This window comes from Mercenaria mercenaria, chromosome 5, assembly GCF_021730395.1.
Source record: "Mercenaria mercenaria strain notata chromosome 5, MADL_Memer_1, whole genome shotgun sequence".
Lineage (NCBI taxonomy): Eukaryota > Metazoa > Mollusca > Bivalvia > Venerida > Veneridae > Mercenaria > Mercenaria mercenaria.
Genome location: NC_069365.1, coordinates 71282408 through 71309741, shown reverse-complemented (window position 1 = coordinate 71309741; position 27334 = coordinate 71282408). Strand labels below are relative to the sequence as shown.

At 34.8% G+C, this 27334-nt stretch overlaps 1 protein-coding gene across 8 annotated transcripts in view; it reads left to right on the top strand.

The window, feature by feature from the left end:
- The window catches only part of LOC123557576 (protocadherin Fat 1-like), a 159277-nt gene that overhangs the window by 111816 nt on the left and 20127 nt on the right, over window positions 1–27334 (top strand). For 7 of the 8 annotated variants that reach the window (XM_053543886.1, XM_053543883.1, XM_053543888.1 and 4 more), the window contains exons 8-24: window positions 306–516; window positions 3275–3550; window positions 10750–12095; window positions 12474–12626; window positions 13131–13314; window positions 13846–14067; window positions 15611–15631; window positions 20436–20557; window positions 20896–21718; window positions 21987–22195; window positions 22729–22873; window positions 23280–24337; window positions 24696–24843; window positions 25160–25393; window positions 25716–25864; window positions 26509–26746; window positions 27083–27297. In XM_053543886.1, the coding sequence (XP_053399861.1) occupies window positions 306–516; window positions 3275–3550; window positions 10750–12095; window positions 12474–12626; window positions 13131–13314; window positions 13846–14067; window positions 15611–15631; window positions 20436–20557; window positions 20896–21718; window positions 21987–22195; window positions 22729–22873; window positions 23280–24337; window positions 24696–24843; window positions 25160–25393; window positions 25716–25864; window positions 26509–26746; window positions 27083–27297 (5754 nt within the window). The remainder of the gene's footprint in view (window positions 1–305; window positions 517–3274; window positions 3551–10749; window positions 12096–12473; window positions 12627–13130; window positions 13315–13845; window positions 14068–15610; window positions 15632–20435; window positions 20558–20895; window positions 21719–21986; window positions 22196–22728; window positions 22874–23279; window positions 24338–24695; window positions 24844–25159; window positions 25394–25715; window positions 25865–26508; window positions 26747–27082; window positions 27298–27334) is intronic. The other variant, XM_053543887.1, reaches the window with a different exon arrangement.

Sequence of the window (27334 nt, the reverse complement as noted above, 5' to 3'; positions counted from 1 at the left end):
GTGAGGAAACCAGTCTCAGATTCTAGCATTTGATTGGCTAATTTTTAGCTCAGTCAAGAAATTGACCAATAACAAAGCTGTATTTTTTGTCTGGTCCCCAAACTCAGTTTTTTTATTACCTTGGACCTGCCTTGTGAGCAGAAGTGTCTGAAATAATGAAAGGAAGAGAATGCTACTACTCAGGTTAAGCTTAAAGTTAAAAGGTTGTCAGATAGCCTTAACTGTCCCATGATTTCCTAATACTGAACACCATCTTATTCATTTTATGAAATATAAATAGAAAGCATTTGTTGTTGTATTTTCAGGTCCATATAGAAGTTATTGACATCAACGACAATGTGCCGTTATTTGAAAGTACACATTACGAGGGGAGTTTTCCGGAGAGCTCACCAGTTGGTATGACATTGCTGAAGGTCACGGCAACCGATGCTGACAACAACATGCTCAGATACAAATTGCCAGACTGTTGTAACTCTGCCTCTACCCGAGATCTGTTTGCTGTAAATGCCGAAACTGGTAAGAAAACTGATTTTGAGGTCAGTGGGTCAAAGGATATGATTGGGGCCTCCGTGGCCGAGTGGTTAAGGTCGCTGACTTCAAATCACTTGCCCCTCATCGATGTGGGTTCGAGCCTAACTCGGGGCGTTGAATTCTTCATGTGAGGAAGCCATCCAGCTGGCTTACGGAAGGTTGGCAGTTCTACCAAGGTGCCCGCTCATGATGAAATAATGCACGGAGGGGCACCTGGGGTCTTCCTCCACCTTTAAAGCTGGAAAGTCGCCATATGACCTATCATGTGTCGGTGCGACGTTAAATCCAACCAAAAGAGAAAAAAAGTTAAGATTACAACTGCAAAACTGAGCTTGGTGATTTATACACCAGTTGAAACAATTCTCTTTAAGGGGTGGAATGTCTGACTCTTAAATCAGAGGTTGTATGTTCAAATCCTAGATTGGAAATGGTTTGTGGCCACTACAGTCCCTTACTTAGGCGTGAGCGCTGAGGCAGAATTTAATTGAAATTGACATATGTTTTATATTTTGTGTTTAATACTTTCCCAATTTAAATTTTTTGCATATATATTGACAAAGGTTTGATAAATGTCTCCCATCTATCAAAACAGTTTTTGTTAATATGTAAGTTCATGATAGAAAATTGCACTTGTTTTAGGCCAGTGAAGTCTAGACAAAATTAATACATGTTGCAGTGTGTTTCTCTTCAAAACAGAAAAAAAAATCCCTTTGATGTATAATGTATCAACGAAAATGCAAACTGTGAAATGAAATATAATTATTATCATTCAGCGAACATGAATGCCGATTATTTCACACATTTTGCCACGGATTTATATCAAAAGATCATAAAATAAAACAGATTTATACCAAAAGGCCATAAAATAAAACACTGCACTTTTTTTCGTTGCACTTTTTGCCCATATCAGATCAGGGGTCAATGAAATTTGAGTGCCTTCTTGTCTGTAGGATGTTGCAAAGAATTGATGTGGAATTAATTGCTTCTTATGTAATTTAGATGTCTCCCTTGATAAGATATTGAAGGCATTAAAGGTATTAAGTACTTTAAAAGCAAAAAAGCTATGTAAGCTTTTATATATATTTGCATAGGAATTCATTCATTTTTTTGTAGAATTTATTCATAACACCATTGACAGTGATGATTTTATGGCCCAAAATACAGTCGGGAATTTTAAAGGAAAACAGCACTAAAAAGGATTGTTACACCAACTTAGTGGTTAAATCATCGTTTGCTTTTTAGCTCATCTGATTTTTTGAAAAAAAATGATGAGTTATTGTCATCACTTGAGCGGTTGTCGGCGTCGGCGTCGGCGTCGGCGTCGGCGTCTGCGTCGGCGTTGCCTGGTTAAGTTTTATGTTTAGGTCAGCTTTTCTCCTAAACTATCAAAGCTATTGCTTTGAAACTTGGAATACTTGTTCACCATCATAAGCTGACCCTGTATAGCAAGAAACATAACTCCATCTTGCTTTTTGAAAGATTTATGGCCCCTTTTGTACTTAGAAAATATCAGATTTCTTGGTTAAGTTTTATGTTTAGGTCAACTTTTCTCCTAAACTATCAAAGCTATTGCTTTGAAACTTGGAATACTTGTTCACCATCATAAGCTGACCCTGTACATCAAGAAACATAACTCCATCTTGCTTTTGCAAGATTTATTGCCCCTTTTGGACTTAGAAAATCAGTTTTCTTGGTTAAGTTTTATGTTTAGGTCAGCTTTAATCCTAAACTATCAAAGCTATTGCTTTAAAACTTGCAACACTTGTTCACCATCATAAGTTGACCCTGTACAGCAAGAAACATAACTCCGTCCTGCTTTTTGCAAGATTTATGGCCCCTTTTGGACTTAGAAAATATCAGATTTCTTGGTTAAGTTTTATGTTTAGGTCAACTTTTTCTCTTAAACTATCAAAGCTATTGCTTTGAAACTTGCAACACTTGTTCACCATCATAAGCTGACCCTGTACAGCAAGCAACATAACTCCATCCTGCTTTTTGCAATAATTATTGCCCCTTTTGGACTTAGAAAATCATTTTCTTGGTTGAGTATTATGTTTAAGTCAACTTTTCTCATAAACTATCAAAGCTATTGCTTTAAAACTTGCAACAGTTTTTCACCATCATAAGTGGACACTGTACATCAAGAAACATAACTCTATCCTGCTTTTTGCAAGAATGATGGCCCTTTTTAGACTTAGAAAATCATGGGTAGGACAATATTTCTATTACACTAAAAAAAATCAGATGAGCGTCAGCACCCGCAAGGCGGTGCTCTTGTTTAAAAGTGCAATGGAAATAATATCTCGAACTATTTTAGATATCAATAATAATTCTGCTACCTTACATAACGCTGTTTGTTAGTTTGTTTTGGATTTAGTGGCGTTTTTCAACGGTATATCAGTTATTTAACAGCGGGCAGTTAACCTAAACAGTGTAGCCTTATCATGCTGGACATGATTGATTCTGCCTTTGCGACCAGTGCAGATCATAATCAGCTTGCACATCCATGCAGTCTGATAGTGATCTCCACTGTTCGCCATTCAGTCTGTATCTTATTGGTATGCACCCCTTTTTTTTAACAGTTAAGTGCTGTTGATATTGAAAGATGGATCAGTCCATTTTAGAAATTTATCAGGCTAAGGGTTAAAGAATTATTTACTGTAGTTTTCTGACAAGTCCTTGCTTTGCAGTATTTGCTGACCTTTGAAAAGCTATGAAACATGTAACAATTGTTTCATTTCAGGTGAAATTTTTGTCAAGAGTTCGCTTGACCATGAGGTTGCCATGCAACACAATTTGACAGTCATGGTGAGTGACCAGGGTATGAGTCCAAACCGTAACTTTACTAGAGTTGCAATCAAGATCTTGGATCACAATGACCACCAGCCGGTGTTCCTGTCGAACAAGTTCCGTGGAAGAGTGTTTGAGACTGCGGCTGTTGGAACGTCCGTTGTTCAAGTAATGGCCGTAGATGAAGACAAGGGACATAATGCGGAGTTGACATACTCAATAGTATCAGGTAAATAGTTGCACAGTCTGAACTAATTGGTGTCCAGTCCTTTACATATGCTGAAATAAATTGGTAGGAACCAGTCAAAATTTCCATGTCAGTAATTTTTTTAGACGCACAAATATTTCCTGATTACCAAAATCAGAGAAATGACTTGCAACTGAAACTGGTCCAAAAAAAAAAGTCAATTAAGCATGTACAGCAATGAATAAGAATAGCAGGCCTGTCAACAGAATCTATATAGTTAGTAACACCAGTGATATTTTATTTTGGGACATGTTACAATGTTGGAACTCAGTGAAGGTGAATCATATCAAAAGCCATTTATTCATAATTCATCGAAGCTGTGATAAATCAGCACATCTCAATTTTCAGCACATCTCAATTTAAATGCCAGCTCAAAACTTATATTACCAATTTTTACATGACTGATTGTATTTTGATTGGTCTTATTGGTGTCTATCTTTATATAATAAATATTTACTTTTTCATAACAATCTTCTAAATCTTCGTCATTTCTGTTATCAATTTTTCAATTTACATTGCTTCAGTAAAGAGATGACAAAGGGATTTTTTTTTTTACTTTTTAATCATTTTAAAGTAGGTGGAGTTTTATATTTTAAACTGTCTCCACAAAGGATGTAAACATAGTGACAAAAAGTAATTAACTGCATTATTAAAGCAACAAAACCAAATATTTACAGTTTATTACCATTCATCAAAATGTTTCCTTGGTGACGGCGACATGCTTTATATTAATAAATATCAATTAAGTGCAGTTTAATAGAACTTATAGCGAATAGTGTAAGAAATGTGTATATAAATTATATAAAAAGATGTAGATGGCTCAACTTCCCATATCAAATTTATGCTCCTTGATAATGTAGGGTTACAAAAAATTCATGACTTTGTAATTACCAGTGGTGCGAACTAATTTAACAGCCCATTTAAAGTGAATGTGCATATTTAGACAAACAAAAACGCCCAAAATGAACTATTATTTGATTTCAATAGACCAGTATATGCCATTTAAGTGTTCGTCCCGTTACGTAATTTACTGTTCCTTGATTGTTTTCTTAATTGCCGAAATTTTTATTTGACGAATTCATGTAACGATTATTTTTCAAAGCGAACAAAGCATGTACTGTTACCCGTACATCATAGATTTTATCGCAAGATCGTTATCTTAAAATTTTGCGCTGCAAATGTTGTTTTGCACCCATAAAGTAAAAATAAATAAAAAATTTGCATTTTGTTTCTTTTACTCCATTGTTTGGTATATAATTACATCCAGTACAATTTACATGCTCTAGTTTTAAACTCGATACATCTTGATCGAAATGATAAAGAAAGAATTTGTAAGAGTTGAATTTTTGCAGTAATTTAATATCAAATTATTATCGGAAACTGATTTCGGTCATGATGTGCACGTTTTGGAACGTACTGGTGTTACTTGCAAAAATTGAATTCATTTAAGACATCATCTGAAAGTTTATTGCATTTTTTCATGCAATTAATTGAAATTCAGTACGTGATTAGAAATTTTAATATTTTTGCAGCAGTAGTGATACTGTGTAATGCTGGGAAAAAATGTTCTTTGATCAGTTTGTTTAAGGAAGAATAACTGATGACTTGGTTTGATAAACAGAAGATTGTTTGCCAATAGTAAAAAAATTATCATGAATGTTAATAGACATCAATTTTAATGAGTTTAGTGTTCAAAATGTAATACAAAATAAAAAAATGATGTTTACAGAGGCTAGATAAAAATCAACGGCACAAAATAATCTTGCAAAAAAGTATAACACTTCAGTACATTTGTTAAGACGGGGACAAAAAAAAATTTTTTTTGAAGTGGTACCAAGTAACTGTCATTATTAAAGGGATATATTCTGTGGCGGCGACACTTTAGATATTATTATACAACATTGATAAGATTTACAGCCCTATTAATTCTGTGAGACGTAGATGTTCATGCGAGATAACTCTCAACTTTATCATTGACACTTTTTAGGACGTGAGACAAAAACAAATTTTTAAATTATTATGAAGTTTTTTATCGAACACAATTCATTTTATGTAATTGTAATGAAACATGCATTGTTGTGTATTTTGTTTGTTATCTACTTGGCTTGACAGTTGAATAAGTGCAGTTTAAATCAGCAGAAACTAGAACAAAAACATTTTATGAATGAAACTTGAAATGTGATTTAAAAGCATTCAAATCGGCCAATAACGTTATATGATATCTGTTATCGTGTTGACATAATGCACTCAGTGGACTTTATTGCCAAGTAAGCAATGTTTACAGTATATTATGCATTTTATCTAATCAATGGAACCAAAATATATTCACCGTGCTGTATTTTTCTTTAACCTTTAGCATGCTAGATAAATTGTCGTCTGCTGGAAATGTCGTCTGCTAAAATTGTAAAGTTCATTAAATTTGCTCCAAAATTGGAAGAAATATTGTCAGAGTAGCAAACAACTTGGAACCTGATCAGACGCCGATTAATCGGCGTCTGATCTGGTTCCAAGCTGTTTGCAAAGGCTGTTAAATTCGCCTGCAGCAGGCTAAGGGTTAAGAAACCTGTCAACTCAAACATATATGGAATGTCTCAAATACTTTATTTTCTATTATTTTATCAGTCATTTGAGAATTAGTGTCACATTTTGCAGTATCTTTTACAGAAACCTCTGAATGGTTCAGACTTTCAGATATTTAGTTATAACTGTTAAGATTGATTTAAAACAAAAAAGAAGAAACAAAGACACTTTACAATTTTTCAAGGTCAAATAAACAAGGTTATATAACTGTAAGGTTATTTAGAAAAGAGCGTTACAATAAGTTTAAGATGCATGCATGCCTGGTTAATGGTCTAGCTCTTCGCAAACAGACAGCCTGGTTCTTTAACATGCAGATACACACATAGCTGTCTTTTCTGGGAAGAATCAGTACTTGCCTTGAGACACTCAAGAGAGCATTTCAGAAATTTCCAATGCTTTGATTAGGTTTTAATCCTCAGACCTCTGGATTGACAAACTAGACCATGAGGCCACCCATAAAGTTCAGAATTGGGTCTGGATAGGGAGAGATATGGCAAGTTGGGCATTTGGGAAATTGTCTACTCAGTCATTCGTAAAGCAGTGGGCGTTGTATGTATAAACGCCCTAGAAATAAAAGGTCATGAGTGAAATTCTACTTTTGAATCTCATTGAAACTGTTCAAATCTATATTGTAAGTTTGTAGCAGTTACAACTGTATATATCTGGGATGCCGATATACTATACATTTAAGTTGATAACTACGGTATCACACAGTGTGAATAACTATATCAGAAGTAGGTATCAATTAATTACAATGGCTTGTTTGTTGTTGCACTACTGAAACATTTTTTGGTTGAAAAACCCAATAATCAAAAACTAGTGAACCTTTTCAATTTTTTTTTAGGGTTAATTAATTAAAGAACACACATTATCGACTGTGTGTTTTGTGTTAAGAATTTTGTGGCAACATTTCATGGATATGCATAATTAATGACCAAAAAGCATGCAATATAATCCTATTGTAGTGGTAGGTTTTGAAAGCCAAAATTTATGAAATCTGAGAAATTTATTCCCCCCAGTGGTTTGTATTAGAGGTCTGGGGGGTGGGGATGGGGTACTGGTAGTTTAATCATCACTTTTTTCAAGATTTTAATGAGCTGGTCACTGTAAATTATGATATAAATTGTTGAATAGTAGAGCTTTGTTAAAATGTTTTAAATGTAGGCCGTTGTTGTAATACAGGCAAGATCTTTAAAGTTTTTTGTTTAAAAAGTGGGTCAGTTTTCTTATATTAAAGTATCCATTTATATTATTTCGGATTTTTTTCAGTTGATTAACAAATAAGCATGACATAGTGTAAACATTTTTATATTGCATTTTTGCCAAAATTAGATATTGTTTTTCTGTCTTTTTTTGTTTTTTGTTTTTTCCTTATAATTGTTTCAAGCATTAGATCTGAAGTAAAACATGATATCATGGGGAATGGCAAAAAGATTTATTTTTGTAAAAAAAAAATTAAATTCTTAAAATAGCCTGAAAGCAAAGAAAATCATGATAGATGGAAGAAGGAAGTCGACATTGATACTGTGGTTATCGGCTCGGGTTTTGTTGACATTTTAACAGTTTTATCCTGGTTAAATAATTTTTTGACTTTTAACAACCATATTTAAAGCACCATTTTGCTTATTGGCCAAAGTTCTCTACCACCTAGTAGCTGACATCTTAAATTGATAAGCACTGCCTACACTCTAAAATCAAATATGGAAAACAATACGGGAGCTATGACGGATCCTTGGCTCACTCCCCTACTGATCTATTGTTACACCAGGGATGATTGATGGCCCATTGTTGGAGTCTGACTGCTAGGATATTATGCGAACAATTGGGGGCGGATACCCTGATTTAAGATATCCCCTTCGAGACATCTGTGACGTTTAAAAAAGAAGTGTTCAGATTTGAGTGGTGAGATCATTTTTGGTTTGTACATGAAGAAGAATGAGCAACTAGGGTCTTTTGTTCTCTTTTAAGTTGACTGTGTTTGCTTGGCAAACTCGATAAAATCTCCATAAAGTTACATTTTATATTACCATTGTTCAAAGCCTGTCCATTAAACCCAGTACGGCGAGGGCAGATCCATGTATCGCAGGTTCATGTGCTCAGTCAGCTGACGAAACATATGTTCTCTGTGACTATTTGACTAAAGATACATTGTGTCTGAAATCATTCGTCCCCCACCTCAGATTCATGTCGAGAAGTTGACAGTTACTTGTGGAGAACAGGTAAGTACTGGTACAGAGTCCAGGGACACTGGTTAGGTAAACTCTTTGTTGTTACATAACTGAAATACATGTACTGATAACAAAAAAAGATGCTGAACCAAAGAAAAAAAAGCAGGTTCTTTTTCACACGGTGTTAACCTTGATTAAACATACAACAAGCCATTTGGGGGGTGGGGGTGTTGATCAATTTAAAATTGTATGCCGAGACCACCACTGCAGGATCTTTGTCATCAAAAAACGGCAAAAAAAAAAAATGCAATAAACGGCAACAAAACCTGGCTGATTTGATAATCGGTTTCATTTAACCCATGATAGCTCTCAATTACATGGTTACTTACCTGCGTAAATTTGAAAATTACCACATTTTATACAATTGAAGCAATTCAATAGTGTATAAACATACGCATTTCCATTTAGGATGAAAAACTCTACTGTTCTCAGATCTGTAAAAGCAGAACGCGTCCTGTCTGCCGTGTCAAATTTCTGTATCATTACGTGGAGAAAAGACAACAGGTCTCTTGGCGGAAATACAATATGTAATATTTTAAAGAGAGATATCAGTTTTATGCAAGATTATATTGTTGCATATATGAATCAATCATTCTATTCTTTTTACATCATCATGTTGAAGAAAACGTCCATATTGCGTAATTTAAGTGTCTTTGATTTCACTGAACAAAGAAATGTATTTAGATCAAGCCTCATTTGCATAATTGCGATATTTAAACTTTAACAAAAGAGATTATGAAAAGAATATCAAATAGCCAAAAAAACGTAATGTTTCAGAATATGAATAAAGACCAACCGTTATAATACCACAGATTTAAAATATTTCTTCGTTTTTATAAAGAAAAGAGTGTCATATATTGAAATATTATGTAAGAATCGGGTCATTTTTCGTTTCTCAAATTTCAGGTGACATGATCATTTTCCAAAATTATAATAATGCAAGGCTGATGTAACTAAAATATTAAAATTAATGCAGACTTTTCGCTTTTTTATAAAACAGTAATAACGACACTGAATGACTTTGCACTCCCATGTTTTGCGCTAACGACTAGCTTTAATACCATATACTCCTGTTTAAACTCTAATTTGAGGTGAACAGTTTAAAAAGAAAACATTTAAATGTAAATTGAACAGTATTCAATCATTATGGGAAAATAAGATGGACTTTATTTGAGTGGACCAAGGAAGCACATATGAGAAATTACTACCATTACCAGTTCTGTGACAGGAGTTTGTTCCTGTTTGAAAGTAAGCATATATGAGGATGTCAGAAAAACACATTATCTCGACATGCAAAAAAACCCCCTTAGATGAAAAGATTGATGTTTTTAACCCTTACCGTGCTAAATTTCAATAATGGACTGGTCTATCTTCCATTTTGGGCTACACCATTTATCATTTGAAGGGGTGTTTACAGAAAATTTACTGACTGAATAGCGAAAAGTGCAGACCATAATCAGACTGCATGGATGTGCAAGCTGATCTTGGTCTACACTGGTCGCAAAGGCAGAATCAATCGTGTCCAGCATGGTAAGGGTTAAAAATGCTTGTTTTTGACTTCATATTCTTTATTTGTTAATGTATTAATTTCATGGTTGGTGTGTATAGATACAGACAATTTCTTCTCGGTGTTTTCTCTTCTCAATGTTATCGGATAAATAATTATCATCAATTACAAAGGGTAGCTTCACTTTGAAGTATTATCTATGTACTGGTATACATCATACACAATCCTCTAATGTTAAAGCCTTAATCTTTCAACAAAAAAAGACCTAAAAAAACATCAGTCTCGGCTTTTGACAATATTTCTAGCTTTGATGATAACTTGATATATGTACACATTAAAGACGTACAGTTATGATGAAAGCTTTGACAAGTGTAGCTGAAATGGTAAATGATTTTATTTTTTTTTACAAACACGGAGATAGTATATGTTTTTAAGATTTCAGCAATTTATATAAATATGTTTTTTATTTTTGGCTGAACATCAAAACTTTTATTGAATCAGTGCAGTAAGGTGTATGGGAGAGTAATAAGAAATGAAGATGACTTCTTCATGTTGTTTTAGTTGAGGTGACCCGGCTCGGTAGCCTAGTGGTAGTGCGTCGGCTTTGAGTGTGGACGGACATGGGGTTTAGCAGACATGAAATTAACCCTTACCCTGCTGGTGGCAAGTGATTCTGCCTTTGCGACCAGTGCAGACCAAGATCAAGCAGTCTGATCATGGTCTGCACTGTCCACCATTCAGTCAGTATCTTTTTGGTAAGCACCCCTTTTCACAGTTAATGGTACTGTCCAAATTGAAAGATGGACAAATTCATTATCAAATTTTAGCAGGGTAGGGTTAACAGTCTTTCGTTTATCTACTTTCAGGAAATGTTGGCAGTGTCTTCTCTATTGACAGCATGCTCGGGACAGTTACTGTTGCTAAGGAACTAGATAGAAACAACAAGCCTCATTATGAGTTAGTTGTCATGGCAACTGATAGGGGAGACAACCCAATGTCTAATACAGCAACTGTCATCATTGATGTTACTATTTCCGACAACGCTCCCCCAAAATTTGACAACCTTGAATACATGGCTGAGCTGCACGAAAACCAACCATGGTTTACGAATGTTTACACTATCACTGCCAACTGCCGATCAAGTGTCATCTATACTATTGTTGCCGGGAATGAGAAAGGCATATTTGCAATAAATCCGAACTCCGGTGTTGTTTATACAAAGAAGTCTGTGGATTATGAAACTGATGAGACCTTCAACCTTACGATCAAAGCTACAAGTATTATACACTCATCAGCCGAGACAAATTTGCATATTCACATTATCGATGAAAATGACAATGCCCCAGAGTTTATTCAGGAAGAGTACATTGGAAATGTAACTGAATCTGCCAAAGCTGGTACTATTGTTCTAAATGCCACTGGTGAACCACTAGTCATTCTCGCCACTGATAAGGACTCTGGTCTGAATGCTGTACTGATTTATGAAATAAGAGATGACTATGCCAAGAGCTACATTACCATCGATCCCAATACTGGTGCAATAAGAACTGTATCAGAATTCGACCATGAAGAGATGAACAAAATTGAGTTTTCCGTAGAAGTCTGGGATATGGGAAAGCCGCAGCAGAGGACAAAGTTTCCCGCCAAAGTCATTTTATACATTAATGATGTTAACGATACCCCACCAAAGTTCTCGGAAGATAGTTATAGCGCTGAAGTGTTGCTGCCGACGTACAAAGATGTCATTGTCATTACTGCTGATGCTTATGATGAAGATACTGGAGTCAACTCAAAACTGAAATATTCTATAATTGAAGGAAACGATGATCATAGATTCAGGATAGACAAAGACACTGGGTCTATTTACATTGTCAATGAATCTAACATGGCTGACAAATACAAGCTCAAAGTTCAAGTTGAAGACGGCATTTTCAAAACGGCAACTGACGTATTTGTATCGGTATCGCAACCAACAAGCAGTCCTTTCACATTTACTCATGAAGTGTATGAAGCAAGAGTTATGGAGAACCATGCAATACTGGACACTCTCACAGTAGTTCAGGTGGAAAACCGAGGCTTGAATCAGCAGTTCTCATACAGTTTACTCAATGGCCGCAACAAATTTGAAATCGGCTTTACTTCAGGTGTTGTCACAACCACAGGTGTTGCATTTGACAGAGAAGAAGTCAACATCTACAATCTAGTTGTAGAGGTGAGTATAGTTAATGGCAAAAAATCATAAATTACAAATTTGTTAAATTCTTGATTACTTTTTACTTACTTTTTTCCCCCTAAAAAGTCGATAATAAATGTGTTACATTTTCAATTTTCTTTTTGTACCTTTTTTTTGTTTTGGCTTAATGCACAGCTTGACCCCCTAGTTAATTTAATTTGCACAAGATGAATAGCCCATCACCAAGACATAATTAGAGTTTTTTTTATATATTCATTAGATGGTTATTTGCTGCACAAAACAGCTCTGCATGGAAGATGTTTAATATGTTATATCATGTCCAAAGTGAAGATATTTATCATGTCCAAAGTGAAGATATCATGAATGTTTCAATAAATGGAAAAAATGTAATTTTAGGTTCGAGGAGAAACTGCACAAGGACTGCAGAGGGCACATGCATTGGTCAAGGTCACAGTGGAGGATGAAAATGACAATGACCCAGTGTTTGTCCACCAGCCGTATCATGCTGTCCTGGTACATGACTCGGTTCTTGGACATGTTGTTAAACAGGTTTGTCTGTGTTATTGAAATGAGTTTGTTTTCTTCCCGTGTTGTTCCTAATGATAATTCAAGGTCGTGGTAGTAGATTACGTTTCAGAAACCAAAAATGAGCAGACTGTAACGATGAAATGCATTTCCTTGTATAGGAATGCCACCTTATTTATCATTATATAATTTTTTTTAATGAGTTTGCTGGCAAATTGTTATTTTCGCTACATCACTGTAGGGGGGAGAAAAACGTATGTGACTGTCTTTGGGAAGCAAACTGCAATGCTTGACTGAAAACTGCTAAATAAGTTTAGCTTAACATGCGAAAAAGCGTGTTAAATTTTAACAGGAGCTGCACAAATCTGATTATTAATCAAAGGGAAGTAACTGCTCAAAAAAAGTATAATCACCCCCATAATGCTTGATAATTCGTCATAAAAAGCTTATTTCCCCTAATTAAGATGTGTATGTAATCCAAAAAGATTAAACTAACTGTAATGGACATATATTATATATTGATAATAGGTGACAGCAATTGACAGAGATGCTGGCCAGTTTGGTCGTGTGACTTACAGTGTGAAAGGTCGTGGTGACCTTGATGACAGGTTCGCAGTTGACCCAAAAACAGGAAAGATAAGCGTGTTCAGAACTTTGACCACTGCAGACATTGGCAAGGAAATTGTACTGTCTGTAGCTGCAGCAGACGGAGGTAAATTTGAGACAGTCAAAAATTAATAATGGTCTTTAAGAATTCATTTGAAAAGCTGTGCAAGGGGGCAGAGTTTTTAAAAAAAAAATTTTATAATTACTTATTAACATAAAAAGAATTGATGCCTGTATACTACACATCAAGAAGGCCGCTGTTTGCACAATTCCATTCTGCATGTTAAAGAAACATTTAGTAATTATGAAACCAGTCTTTTCTTTCATAGCTTATCACCTGAAATGATTTTAACTTCTCAGTTAATATGTACCAATGTCAAGGCTCTTGAACTTTGCTGCTGCAACAGAAACTGTCAAGGGCATTATATATTTCTCATTTTAACTTGCAAGAAAACATTTTAAGGCATATAATTTTTTAAAATAACAGTAATTCCACTCGATGTGGAAAACTGTGCAAGTGAAAGAAAGATATGAGGTTCATTTTGCGCACATTCTGTAACCGTTTCAGCTTGTTAGTTTTTAATTATATCCCATGATTGATTAATGTTACTATGTTTTCGATCTTTGTATATTTTAGGCTCACCATCCCACAGTTCTGAGACAACAGTAAAAATAACAGTTATTAGCAAGAATTACCCAGTGTTTGACCAGCAAGTATACCGTGCTACCATACCCGAACATTATCCAGTCGGCTCCTCAGTTGCTAGCATGACCGCTAATAGTCCGACGGAAGATAAATTGATCTACACGATTATAGATGGTGATCGTTATGGGGACTTTGACGTCGATTTTAATATCGGTAGGTTTAGTTTCACAGTCAATAATATTATGCTTCTCAAAAAGTTTTATTTCAAATGCAAATAATAATTGACCAATTTTATTATTTTTATATACCGTAATTTTTTTGGTGTTGGATATTGTTGTGTAGAGTGAATTTTGTGTGTTTAATTTTTCGAAACTTGTTTTTTTCCTTTTATTTGAAAATAATCTAATTTATTAAGAGCAATAACACCTGCTATAAAAAAATTTACTGCAGAATTATTCAGAAGTGATCTGTCTTCTTTTATTTTATGCCAAAATAATTTCGTTAAAAGATCATTTTGTACAATTTTTTCACTTTAAAAAACATTTCAAGCGCAGAATGAGTTTGGTTGGAGTAATATGATTATGGATGTCCTTGAAGTCAGGAAAGAAGCAGTGTTATCATTCATTTGAAAGTTTTTATGCTCTTTTTCAGCAAAAACATGAAACTTTTAACGTTTAACAAAAACAAATGTATCATGGAATGCTATTATATTTGAATGATGTTATCATCCGGTGCAAAAAATTCTGCCGAAGTTATGCAATTGTAGGCAGAGTGTTTTTACACCGGGTCGATGAAGTATGGTGTTGGGCTGCAATCTATTTTCTATGTTTGACGAATTTAAGCACCGAAAATAATTTAACTTAAAACTTTCTAATCTAATGTTTGGTGGTTGGGTATGTCGAGTGGTTCATTTTATTTCCTTTTAACATGATTGTTTTAACTAATATACCTTCGTTCTTGTATGTAAACAAGTTACGTATAGGCAAGAAAATTTAAGTAAATTGGTTAAAATGTGATAACGTGTGATTAGCTTACAGTAAAATGTATGGAATTAGCGATAAATTCACTTACCATCCTTCTTTGTATTTCTGACATATTGTCTTCGAAATTGTCACAAATTTTAGCACGTCTTTTCAACACCATAGATTAAGCAGATCTTTTGCACACAGTTCTCGCACATCTTTATAACAAGATTTTTTAACTGAAAATTTGATAAGACATCAGTATCGTCATTTTGTAACTTTTCATTTTTGCTTGTTTATGATGTAATTATCACCTTATAATAAAATGTTTTTATTTTAAGACACATTGGTTTGACATGTTGTATATAATTCTGTAATATTTTCAATTACAAAATTTAATAGCTTGTTAAAAATGAACCACATTTCTTTCATTTGAATAACATCATTTGGGCTATGCCATGGTAAAATGGTCCAGAAACGCCTTCTGTATACAAACCATTAGTATCAAAGCAGTGTCCAGAAGTAATAGAATATTCAGAGTATTAAAATTTGTTGGATTTGTTAGAAATCAACTTACATTTTGAGGTCCTTCAGTATAAGTGTTTTATTCTCAATATGACTGTAATGGGCGAAAAAATCATAAATTCTACAATCCAGTAAAAAAAAAAAAAAAAAAAAAAAAAAAAAAAAGTGACAGAGAAGTGGTTCATTTTGCTATATTTGATGTGTACTATTTTGTATTGAACACATTTTTTGATTTTCCCCAATATTTTTTGTGTGGTCTTTTTATAAAGCCATGGATGTACATGGTCCATGTGAGTATATAAAAAAATGCTTGATGCTTGCAAAAAAAAAAAAACAACATTTACTGATGGCTTTCTCAAATAAGGCAAACTTTTACTGATTCAGAGAGATGATTCTCAAAACAGTTTTAACACACAACATGCTTCATAAATATGATTTACTCTCGCATTTTGCATGATAAAATCTTTTGTAGTTCAAAGTATACAAAGATATTAAAAAAGTTCTCTCATACAAATATTAAAAACATACTGTAAAAGTTTGCCATTTTTGCAAGGCCTATCAGTATACTATATCATGTCACTGAAGCTAAAATTCATGTCACAGGGCGCTTTCCTATATATATATATATATTTCACAAATTACTAAAAAAAAACATGGTGGAAAATATTTGTTTGTTTCAATGCTCATAATATTTTGTTCCTGACTAGCATATATATTATATATTTTTGTCATACTAATTGTCACTTTGGGTTCTTGGGGTAGTAAGGGAGATAACTTACATAATTGACTGAATTCAACCTTATTTTTGACTTTGCTTCCTGTAAGATGAAAAAAAAAAACAGTGGTTGGAAACGGATATTTTTATGCTTCCTGCTCCAAAGTGAAATTTAAATTAGCGAGGCATTTAAAAAGGCAGGTTTCCAGTTGTATATCGCACTATCAAAATCTTTGAAACAGTAACATTGGTAACATTGATTAATGAGATATATTTGAGCCGTGCCATGAGAAAACCAACATAGTGGGTTTGCGACCAGCATGGATCCAGACCAGCCTGCGCATCTGCGCAGGCTGGTCTGGATCCATGCTGGTAGCAAACCCACTATGTTGGTTTTCTCATGGCACGGCTCAATTATTTGGAGTGAGTTGTAATATGTACAACTATCTGAAATATAACAGCACCATTTTTTCTGTGTGACTGACAGTGGGACATCTATAGCCAAGTTGGTTATGGTCGCTGACTTTGACACACTTGCCTCACACCACAGTTGATTTCTGTACCTTGCTTTGGCTGTGAAATTCCTTCATGTGAGGAAGCTATCAAGTTTGCTGAAAAAAGGTCAGTGGTTCTACCCATGTTCCCATCCGTTCAAGAATACCTTTGGTTTTCCTCCGCTATTAAATGGTGTAAATTTGCCACATGACCTATAACTTTGTTAACTTCGCGTTAAAAGTGGACACACTTTTTCTTCATTTTGTTTTCAGATTACACTAGTATTTGTGAAAAATGTACTCTCTAGAACTCCTTCATTCTCATAAAATTTCTTTTTCATAAATGGTTTCTAACAAATGAAAGTCTAGTGTCTTACTTAACAAACATTTGATATACGTCTGCAGCATGCCTCTTTAAACAGGAATTGAACGTTCGAAACAAAGTGGCTTCTGGGACATAAATTATTTGGTTGAATTGGTTGTGAAGCTCTAATTTCTCAAGAGTTAATTTGATTACTTTGTTGTGAAATGGTATTTAAAGTTTAGAAGGGTTATTTTCTCTCCTGGTTGTAATTAAGCTTGTTTATTAAGCCATTGTGTAACCTTCATCAATTAAACAAAAAAGGAAGACGAGATAATTTAATTCCCTGAGTGTAAATTTGGGCAATTGATCTGTCTCGCAATTTCATTTGTATTAATAGATGGTTTTGAGTATAGGAAAAATACATACTCATTCTTAAACTGAATTTGGGGACCAGTCTTTGAATGCAACCTTGCCATTGGTCAATTTCAAATTTGCATTAAGAAACAGCCAATCAAATGCTGTGGTTTTAATAGACTGGATTTATAAAAATTTGTTTTATGATATTGGATCTATGTTATCAAAAAGATTGGTTCTCTAGTGTTGCTCTGCTTTTGGCTTGAAGAGTACATCTTTCTGTTGTCTGGCAAATACATGACTGTATATGCACTTTTAATATGCTACGATAGTTATAAAATGGCCATCAGGATTTATTGCAAGTAATAATGTTTGTATCTTTTTTCTTCCTCAGCAGGATTTATTGATATTAACCAGCAAAAATGTTATATAAATATTTTGTTCTTCATAGATGGGCAAAATACATATATAATATTGTAATAATGATAACAATATTTCACTTTCGTGCCTAATTAACTGTCAGACGTAAACAATCTTCCACATTAAGGTATTATTTATTGCCTTTGTGGAGTAAAAAAAGTTTATACTTTGTGTATTTAGCTATGATGGTTCAAATCAGTGAGTTTTTCTCCGATACTTGTTTTATTTGATCAAGTATATTGCTAGCTGTGCCAAGGACGTTAGCTTCATTGATGTGTTACCTTTTTATGTTTTGCTCATCCTTTTTCACGTGCAGCACGACTTGTGCATGTTGGGAAGGGAAGAGTTTGCCTGCCTTGCTGTGTATCTTTTGATAAGCTAGAGCCCTTAATAAACTGATAATGAAATGACAAACAGATTGCTTGACAGAGTCAGACAGGATAAATTTTGTCAAGTGAAAATTTTCAGATCTAATACGGATACGTAACCCTTCAAAATTTTGAAGGATCTTGAAACTTGGTATATTAAAATACCATTTTGTTTAAATTTTAGATACTTTGAAAACTCTTGACTGAAAGAAGATGAACTTACTTTATATGTAAAAAGAATCTTGTAATTTGTTTCATATAATTATTCCCTAAGACTGTAACTATATTAAATATAATCGCCAGAAATGTACTTTATATAAATTTGTATATTCCCACTTTGACTTTGACGTAAGGGTGTGTATGGACTTTTATGCATAGCTGGTATTGGTACCTTTCTGCGACATAGCTGTACGTAGTAAGTCAAAAAATTAGTGCAAACCAAACAGCCTGCATGAAGTTACCTTGTTATTACTGCTCTTATTTTTAAAAGTAACAGGACTTCTATTTTTTTTTTGGCCGTTCAGTTACTTACACAGATTTTCATAAACATTTTGACAAACATTACAGCTATGTCACTTATTATGTTTTTATGACATTATTTATGTTTTGACTTGTTTCTTTTGCTGATATTTGTTTTGTTTTTGAAATGGCTGGTAACTTACTTACACAGAATTTTGTTTTTTGCATTGTGATATTTTACTATATCAATATTTTCTACAGCTTTCTCTAACTTCAGCTGTTACTGCTTTAGTATTCTCTAATGTTTTCTCGAAGGCATATCATACTGCATCTTGTTGTTTTCCAACTTTTTCTTCCTAAAAGGCTCCTCCCCATCAAGGGCTTGAAATCTCGGAATTTATGTAGAAATTTTTCATGCAAGGAAGCCATCCAGCTTGCTTGTGGAAGGTCTTTGGTTCTACCTACATGCCTATACATGCCTGAAAAGAAACTTTTAGGGGCACTATATGTCTTTTTTTTGGGGGTCTCTTTGGCTGAGTGGCTTTTAAGGTTACTGACTTTGAGTAGGTGGCCCCTCAGTGCTATGGAATTAAGTCCTACAAATTGTATTCCACCATCTTAAGAAGTTGTCCAAGTGGCTCACATGTATGTTCTACTATCTAAAATAATGCTAAAAACGGCACCTATTTTAAACATTTTTAAGGTGGAGTCTCACATGTCAAAACATTTTAAGGAGGAACCTCATATTTTAAAACATTTTTAAGGGGAAGCCTCACATGTCAAAACATTTTAAGGAGGAACCTCATATTTTAAAACATTTTTAAGGGGAAGCCTCACATGTCAAAACATTTTAAGGAGGAACCTCATATTTTAAAACATTCTTAAGGAGAAACTTCACATTTTAAATTTTTTTAAAGAGAAGTTGAGACACTAAGATTCCTGGTTTAGGAGTTTTTCAGTGTTACGCACTGTTACATCAAACAATCTTTGTTTTCATTCTGGTGAATGTTTCACGCTATGATTCTATTTGGTGCCACAGGGAATTTTTAGTTTTGGTATTGAAGGGAATTTCTAATTCTGACATTATAGGTATTAGATGAATATTACTCTAGAACAGTGAATTTTGTTTTAAATACTTTATTTTTTTTCTGCAATATACTCTAGAAATGTAATTATCTACTAACTCTACTGTAATTCTGTGATAGTATCACATTTTTCTCCTTTCTCTTGTAGAAGTAATTCATTTTTCTAACATATATAGAAATGATGGGAAAGAAAAGTTTAGAATTTTAGAGGAAACTAATTGCCCAAGGAAAATAACTTATTTAAAAAAAATTGAAGATTTTTAGAAAAAAAAAATAGCTGAATGTAGCCTTTTTACCAAGTTCTGTAGGTTTTCTTTTACTCCAGCATTTTCTCTCCCTTTTCTCAGTCACCTTCTTATATTATTGAAAAAAAAAACATCAGATGTTTCTATATAATAGTTTTGCAAGTGCCACTTTCTTCTGTTAATGAGAAGAACTCAAAAAGCCATTTCTTGTATGTCAAAGTATTATGTTTGTTGCTTCATCAATAGTTTTTTTAGTTAAAGGGGGATAAATCTTAAAAACTAAACTGTGAATTATACATGAATAACCCAACATAATCCTGTTTGGATGTTATTGCATTAGGCAAACGAAATACACAAAGTCATGTGCCACTCATATTGATTTATCAAATGCTTAAAATGAAAGTATAAAGTGTGAATAAAGTGTTATACTAGGTCTCTTTGGTTATCATGAGATTTAAGGCGATTTCACTCTTAGTTCTTTTGAGAGTTTCAGTTCTGTTTTATTTTAGAGAAATGCGTGGAAAGAACCTGTTCTTGTCCAATTGATATAAGAAGGTGACTGCTTCTAAAATAAGTTGTAAAGGTACACTCTTACAAAGAATTCTTTTATGATATTACATATTTACATAAATTGATTTTTTTTTTCACAGGTTTGGTTACTGTGAGGGGATTTATAGAATATAACTCCATACAGACTTACAATCTCACGGTACAAGCAGTAGAGGTCAAATCTGGTCTATCAACAACCGCTGTTGTCATAGTAACAGTACAGGTGAGACCTTGACCTTGAGAAATGTGTATTTTTACGATAAGATAATGATAAAGTCTTTTAGGGCTACCAAAAGAGGTAAAGCTAACTTGAAAATTTAGAGCTTTTCGAAAAATTAAATGTAGCTTGTTACTTGGTTCCAGAATTTATTGTGAAAATGTGGCCCCAAATTTATGACCTAAATATAAGCAGGTGATCTGAAGCACAGAGTTTGAGTTTTCAAATTTCACCAAAATGCATCAGAAGTTTTTGACGTAACTTTATCCATTGTGTTTGAACTTCAAAAGTTTCAAAACAGTTTGTATTTTTTTTTTATAGAAATGATGTCTTTACTTTTTCAGGATATAAACAACTTTCCTCCTGTCTTTGCGAAGGAATTGTATGAAGTAACAGTTTCTGAAGCGGCCTCAATTGGTGCATCTGTTCTTGAGGTAACAGCTGCTGACCCAGAATCTGGACTGAATGGACTGGTTCATTATTCACTTATCACTGACAAAAAGGGAAGTAGAGAAGTTGACTGGTTTACAGTAGACTCTGAGACTGGTCTCATAACAACTAAGAAATTTCTTGATCGAGAGAGACGGTCTGAGTACAGTTTTTTGGTTGAAGCAACAGACGGTGGTCAGCTGCCGTTAAGCAGTACAGCACTTGTAAAGGTGAAAATTTCCGACCTAAATGATAACGCTCCAGTTTTTGACCAAGCGTCATATCACTGCATAATTACCGATCAAGGTGATAGGGGTCAACTGGTTACCAAGGTTTCTGCTACTGACCCAGATACAAGCAGTGCCGGATTACTGAGGTATGCCATAATTGGCGGGAATGATCAGCACACATTCCAGATGGACGAGGACAAAGGCATCATTATTCTGTCAAAACAACGGAAGCCAGAGTTTTATCGTGTCTATGAACTCAACATATCTGTCACAGATGGCGTCTTTACCAACTTTGCCCGTGTTAGTATCAAAGTGCAGAACAGTAATATTCATTCTCCAAGATTTAAGCAGAGTATTTACGTGGCCGAGTTTCCAGAAAATTATGGTGAAGGGACGTTAGTGACGCAGGTAACAGCTGTAGATGATGATGCAGGAAATTATGGAATGATTTCATATTCCATACCAAGCGAAGAGATGCAGCAGTTCTTCAGAGTTGACGCGGATTCTGGTATGTGTAGTTTTGATGCCTTCGATATACTTGTATGTTAAACCAATCAAGAATATAGCATTATAGGTGTAAGTCTGTTTCTTAAATTTTGTTTGGTCTTTTAACTACAAATAACGAGTTTGTTGATTTTTTATGAAATTGAACAAATCATGTTGACTTACTTTTCTTTGTATTTAGAAATATAGTTGTCATATTTTATATTGCATACTGTTCTGTCTTTGCTAGACTATGGAGCATGTTGAAAGGGTCAAGTCTGTTTATTTTCCAGGAGAGGTATTTTCTGTGCAAGTGTTGGATCGAGAGCACCAGTCAGTGTTCAATGTTCCCATAGCAGCAACAGATAATGGCGGACGTATGGCCTTCACAAAGTTACACATCTCTATAACCGACCAAAACGACAATGTCCCACAATTCCTAGCACAGGAATACAAGTCATCATTACTAGATACAACACCGATCAACTCTACAGTTATGAAGGTAGGCATTTGTTGTTTGAACTGCCTGTTTATAGTATTATAGTTATCAGTATAAAGGAAGATTTAATTAAGTAAATCTGAAAATAGGACAGTCTTGCCTTGGTGGTAATTGTATATGGGTTACAATTTTAGATAGATTTATTTTTGTAAAAATACCAGTATACCGGTAGGCATGATGCAGATGATATTGAAATACAAAGGGCAACACATTGATTAAGAGAATTGAATTTTATGTTTTCATGTAGCACTTTTAGAAGTCTGTGTTGCCAAGTAGTTAAGGTCTCTGACTTCGGATCACTTGCCCCTCGGACCTCAATTTGGGCATAAAATTCTTCATGTGAGGAAGCCATTGGACTGGCTTACGGAATATCTGTGGTTCTATCCTGATACCTGCTCATGCCATAAACTGTGTCCAAAGGGGCACCAGGAGTTTCTCTGCACCTTTAAAAGCTGGAGGAAAAGGTGATTTGATCTAATTTATCTCCTTGTGTCTCTGAATCCAACAAACATACAGAATTTTCTTGTGCAATTCAGATTCAAGCTGAGGATGCAGACAGTGGTAAGAATGGCAAGATCACGTACAGCTTTGCTGCAGGGACAGTAAGTCGGATAACCCAGATGCTACATATTGACCCTGAAACTGGAGTTATCACAACTTTGGAGTTACTCAAAGACTGTGGTGAGTATACTGTGTATTAAGGGAGACATTACAGTAACAGCTGTATTTCTCCTATCTGTTAGGCACAGTGTCTGGTCAGCATGTCAAAAACTAAAGGCAGGACATTTGTCACTTAGTAACTTCACTCTTAGTAAGCTTGCTTGTCACTTAGTAGTGACATCTCTTGTGTTTTGGATTAAGGGGTGTGCAGTTGGGGCATTTCTGTTTTACTGAGCTTTTTGAGTATTTTTTTTTTTTTGAGACTTCGGAGTAGTTTGGTTCTTTAATCAAGACAGGTATTTATACAAGTGAAACATCTTTGTTAGATTAGCGTTCTTTTTTGATAAGTTATAACTTGAAGTCATTTTGAATATTTCTGAATAAATTTGATTTCACTTTGTTCAATTCTTCAACCATTCCTTTTCAGTGAATGAGATGTTCCAGTTCTTTGTTGAAGCCAGTGACCAGGGTAGTACTCCAATGAAAAATAGTGTACCAGTCAATATGTGGGTCACGGACAATTTCAATGTTCAGCCGGTCTTTACACAGTCTGCTTATTCCTTCTTCCTGCTTGAAAATGAGGCTGTTTCCACGGTGATAGCAACAGTCAAGGCTGTCAGCTCTCTAACATTGGAGTACCTGATAGTCCCAGGATTTACGAAGAGCAGTAATGCCCCTGCAAGGTTCGGTATTGATAGCCAAGGACGTATCCATGTGGCTGGGGGCTTAGACATGGAAACTACAAGCGCTTTCACCTTAACAGTTCAAGCACAAACTCTTAGCAACAGACCGCTTGTCAGGCAGACGACAGTTAATATCAGGCTTATGGACATCAATGACAACTATCCGTACTTTGAATCAAATCCCTATGTAGTTACTGTTCCTGAAAATACAGAATCTGGTATCAACATAGTTCAGGTTGTTGCGCATGATTTGGACAAATCTTCAAAGTTTAGATACAGTTTCGGTGATGATATGCGTAAATATGCTCACCAATTCAGTATTGACTCAGTGACAGGAGTGATAACTTTGTTGTCTCCCTTGGATAGAGAACAACAAGATTTGTACAACCTGACAGTTTGGGTCAAGGACAGTGAGAACTTAGCAGATGCTCTTCAGAATTTCACCATCGTACAGGTCAAGGTCATGGATCATAATGATAATCCGCCATTATTTACACGTTCCTATTACCAGGCTGCTGTGAATGAAGACGCCTATCAGGGAACTATTTTAATGACTTTAACAACTATTGACAAAGATATTGGCCCAAACACTGAAACCCAGTTCTATATTATTGATGGGGACCCCGAAGGTAAATTCAAGGTCCGCAAAAATGGAGACATTTTTGTAAATCGTCCATTAGACAGAGAGATGGTACCAAGATACCACCTTGTAGTTGCAGCGACTGATGGTGGCTTTGTTTCCACGGCAACGGTGACTGTCGATATTCTAGATGCCAATGATAATAGTCCAGTTTGCGAAAAGGTATGTATTGCCGTAAATGAACTTACATACAGAGCAAAAATTAAGGTATACTGGCTTATCAGCAGTGCATTTTTCTTGATGTATATGGTAGTGATTGAGTATACTCTTAAACATGGTGTTTAAAACATTTCTGCTGTGAAGATATCTAAAATTATTTTTAATAACATTCACTGATTTCTTTTTTTTTGAAGTTTATCATTCTTAATTTGCAGTGATAATTTCTTATATTTGCTGTTAAATATTTTAGAAATGTTCAGTCAAAATCAGCAGATCTATGTTAACAAACAGTTTTTGGTGCTTTTTCATAAAATATATTCATTATCAATAGAACTAAACAAAAATATTAATGCACTTTCAGCTGCAGTACTCGGAAATTGTCAGTGAAGACGTGCAACCATCTTGGGTAATTTTGAGGTTAAAGGCTACAGATGCTGACGAGTATGGCTTTCTGCATTACGAACTCAAAGGAGACCATTCTGAACATTTCTCCCTAGAACCAAACTCTGGTACAAACATTTCTGTGTATAGGTGTTTAGTGACAATTTTCACGTGTGTATTATAACAATACCATTAAAATAGGACTTATTTTCGTTCTGACATATAGTCAAGTAAGTCTTTTTCAGCTTATGCACACTTAAAGCTAATAGATACTACGAAACTTAGGAGTTACTCTAAAAGTTTCTTTCGGAAAACAATGATGCTTAAATCTAATGCAGAAGTCTGATATGATATGACAATACTGGACATGGTGGCGAACACCTATCTTGTTATATTACAACACCAGTTAATTTGATTTGTATAAATTTCTAATTATATTTACAGGTGCTTTGACAGCTGCTGTTGATCTGGACAGGGAAACCATTGATACATACCATCTTATAGCTAAAGCTGTTGACAGTGGCCGCAAGTCGTGTACGATGGATGTGACCATTAAGCTGAGTGATGTCAATGATAACAGCCCGGTGTTTGCCCCTGTACAGGGTCCAATCCCCATCAGTGAGGGAGCTGCACTTAATACACTAGTGTACAGAGTGTTTGCAACAGATGCTGATTTTGGTAAGTGCGTTATACAGGTTGCTTAAATTGTGCAGAAGAAATAAAAAAATGACAGATTTTGAAAACTTAAGAAATTTGAATCAATTTGCATGTTCATAAGTGATTTTCTTATAGTTCATATTCTTTTTATAAACACAAGTTCTTGATTTGTCATCTCTTAAACTTTGTATTTAACCAAACTGACATAATTGATATCTTATAATTAATTTACGTCAGTTTACTGACATGAGAGAATTATATATTCTAAGAGTGGCAAGGAGCAAATGATTTGAACTTTCATGAGAAAATTGCATGTCAGGTAATATTACTTTTGACTATGTAGGTATAAATCGACAAGTGATGTACTCACTGAAGACAAACCCAGGCGGTATGTTCATGATCAATGAGAAGAGCGGATTACTCCAGCTGGCTAAAGAGCTTGACAGGGAGACAACTCCTACACACAGGGTTACTGTGGTAGCTAAGGACAGAGTAAGTTTTCTATGTTGGATTAGAAAGTTTTAGGAAAGGTTTCTTGCCTTAAAATGGTTCATGAATTTCCAGTCTGTTCATCGACTTGGGTAAAACATGTCTTTTATATCAGGATGTAGAACGATGCTTGTACTGTGAATGATGTCGTAATGAACAACAGTTACAAATGCATGCATAAATTCTCTGCTAAGAGGAAAGTATATTTTTCTAGCATTTGTAAAATGAGCCATGCCATGAGAAAACCAACATAGTGGGTATGCGACCAGCATGGATCCAGACCAGCCTGCACATCTGCGCAGTCTGGTCAGGCTCCATGCTGTTCGCTTTTAAAGCATATTGGAATTGGAGAAACTATTAGCGAACAGCATGGATCCTGACCAGACTGCGTGGATGTGCAGGCTGGTCTGGATCCATGCTGGTCGCATACCCACTATGTTGGTTTTCTCATGGCATGGCTCAAATATTGTATGCAAGAAAAAGTAACAGAGTCTTACAGCCTAAACTCCATGAGCAAATAAAACATACATTGAATCTATTACATAACCATTATGAATACACATTTTTGAGAACATTATGCTATTTTTCTTCTGTGAAGAGTCATATATGAATGGGTTTCTGTTAAAAGGCTTGAATGTTTATTTCAGGGTAAACCACAAATGTCAAGCGAGATTGACCTTGAAATAAACGTCCTTGACATTAATGACAATCCACCAGAATTTGAGCAGACGACATATTGGGCATCGATTCCAGAAAACGCTGTGATTGGACAATCAGTAACCAGTATCCTAGCAACCAGCAAGGACACTGGGATAAATGCCAAGATTTCTTATTATATCCAGGCTGGCAATGATAAAGACAAGTTCACTGTTGATCCAGATACAGGTACTATTATTACATTTTCTGTACAGTGTAGACTTTAAAGTAAACTTTAACGCTAAATGGATGTGCTAATTCACCTTAAAGCGTTAGTAGTATCAGCTTAATAAATACTGTGAAATGAATTTTATGGCTTTCACAAAAGTGGCTGTTTAGTAGGGACATATATTCATGTATGATGAATGCTAAAATTACAGTATGAATGAATTTCATTAAATTTTGTGAAGTGACACCACCACAATTTCAATGAAAAGTAGCCTTTTACGAGTTTTTTCTTATAAACAGTGTTTCTTTTATGTTGTCTGTTTTCTTAGAAATACAATATGCAATGCTCTCTTTCAGGTGTTATCAGAACTGCAGGTGTGTTGAATCACGAGACGGTACCAGGCTATGTGCTGACAGTTCGCGCCCAGGACCATGGAGAGGTGCCGCTTAGTAACACTGCCTATGTTCAGATCAATGTCACAGACGTTAATGACAATCCACCAGTATTTTTGCAGAAATTGTACACTGCTAAAATCAGAGAAGATGCAAAGATCGGGTCAAAGGTTATACAGGTATGTAAGATTTAATTTTATAACGCTGTGTTTAAAA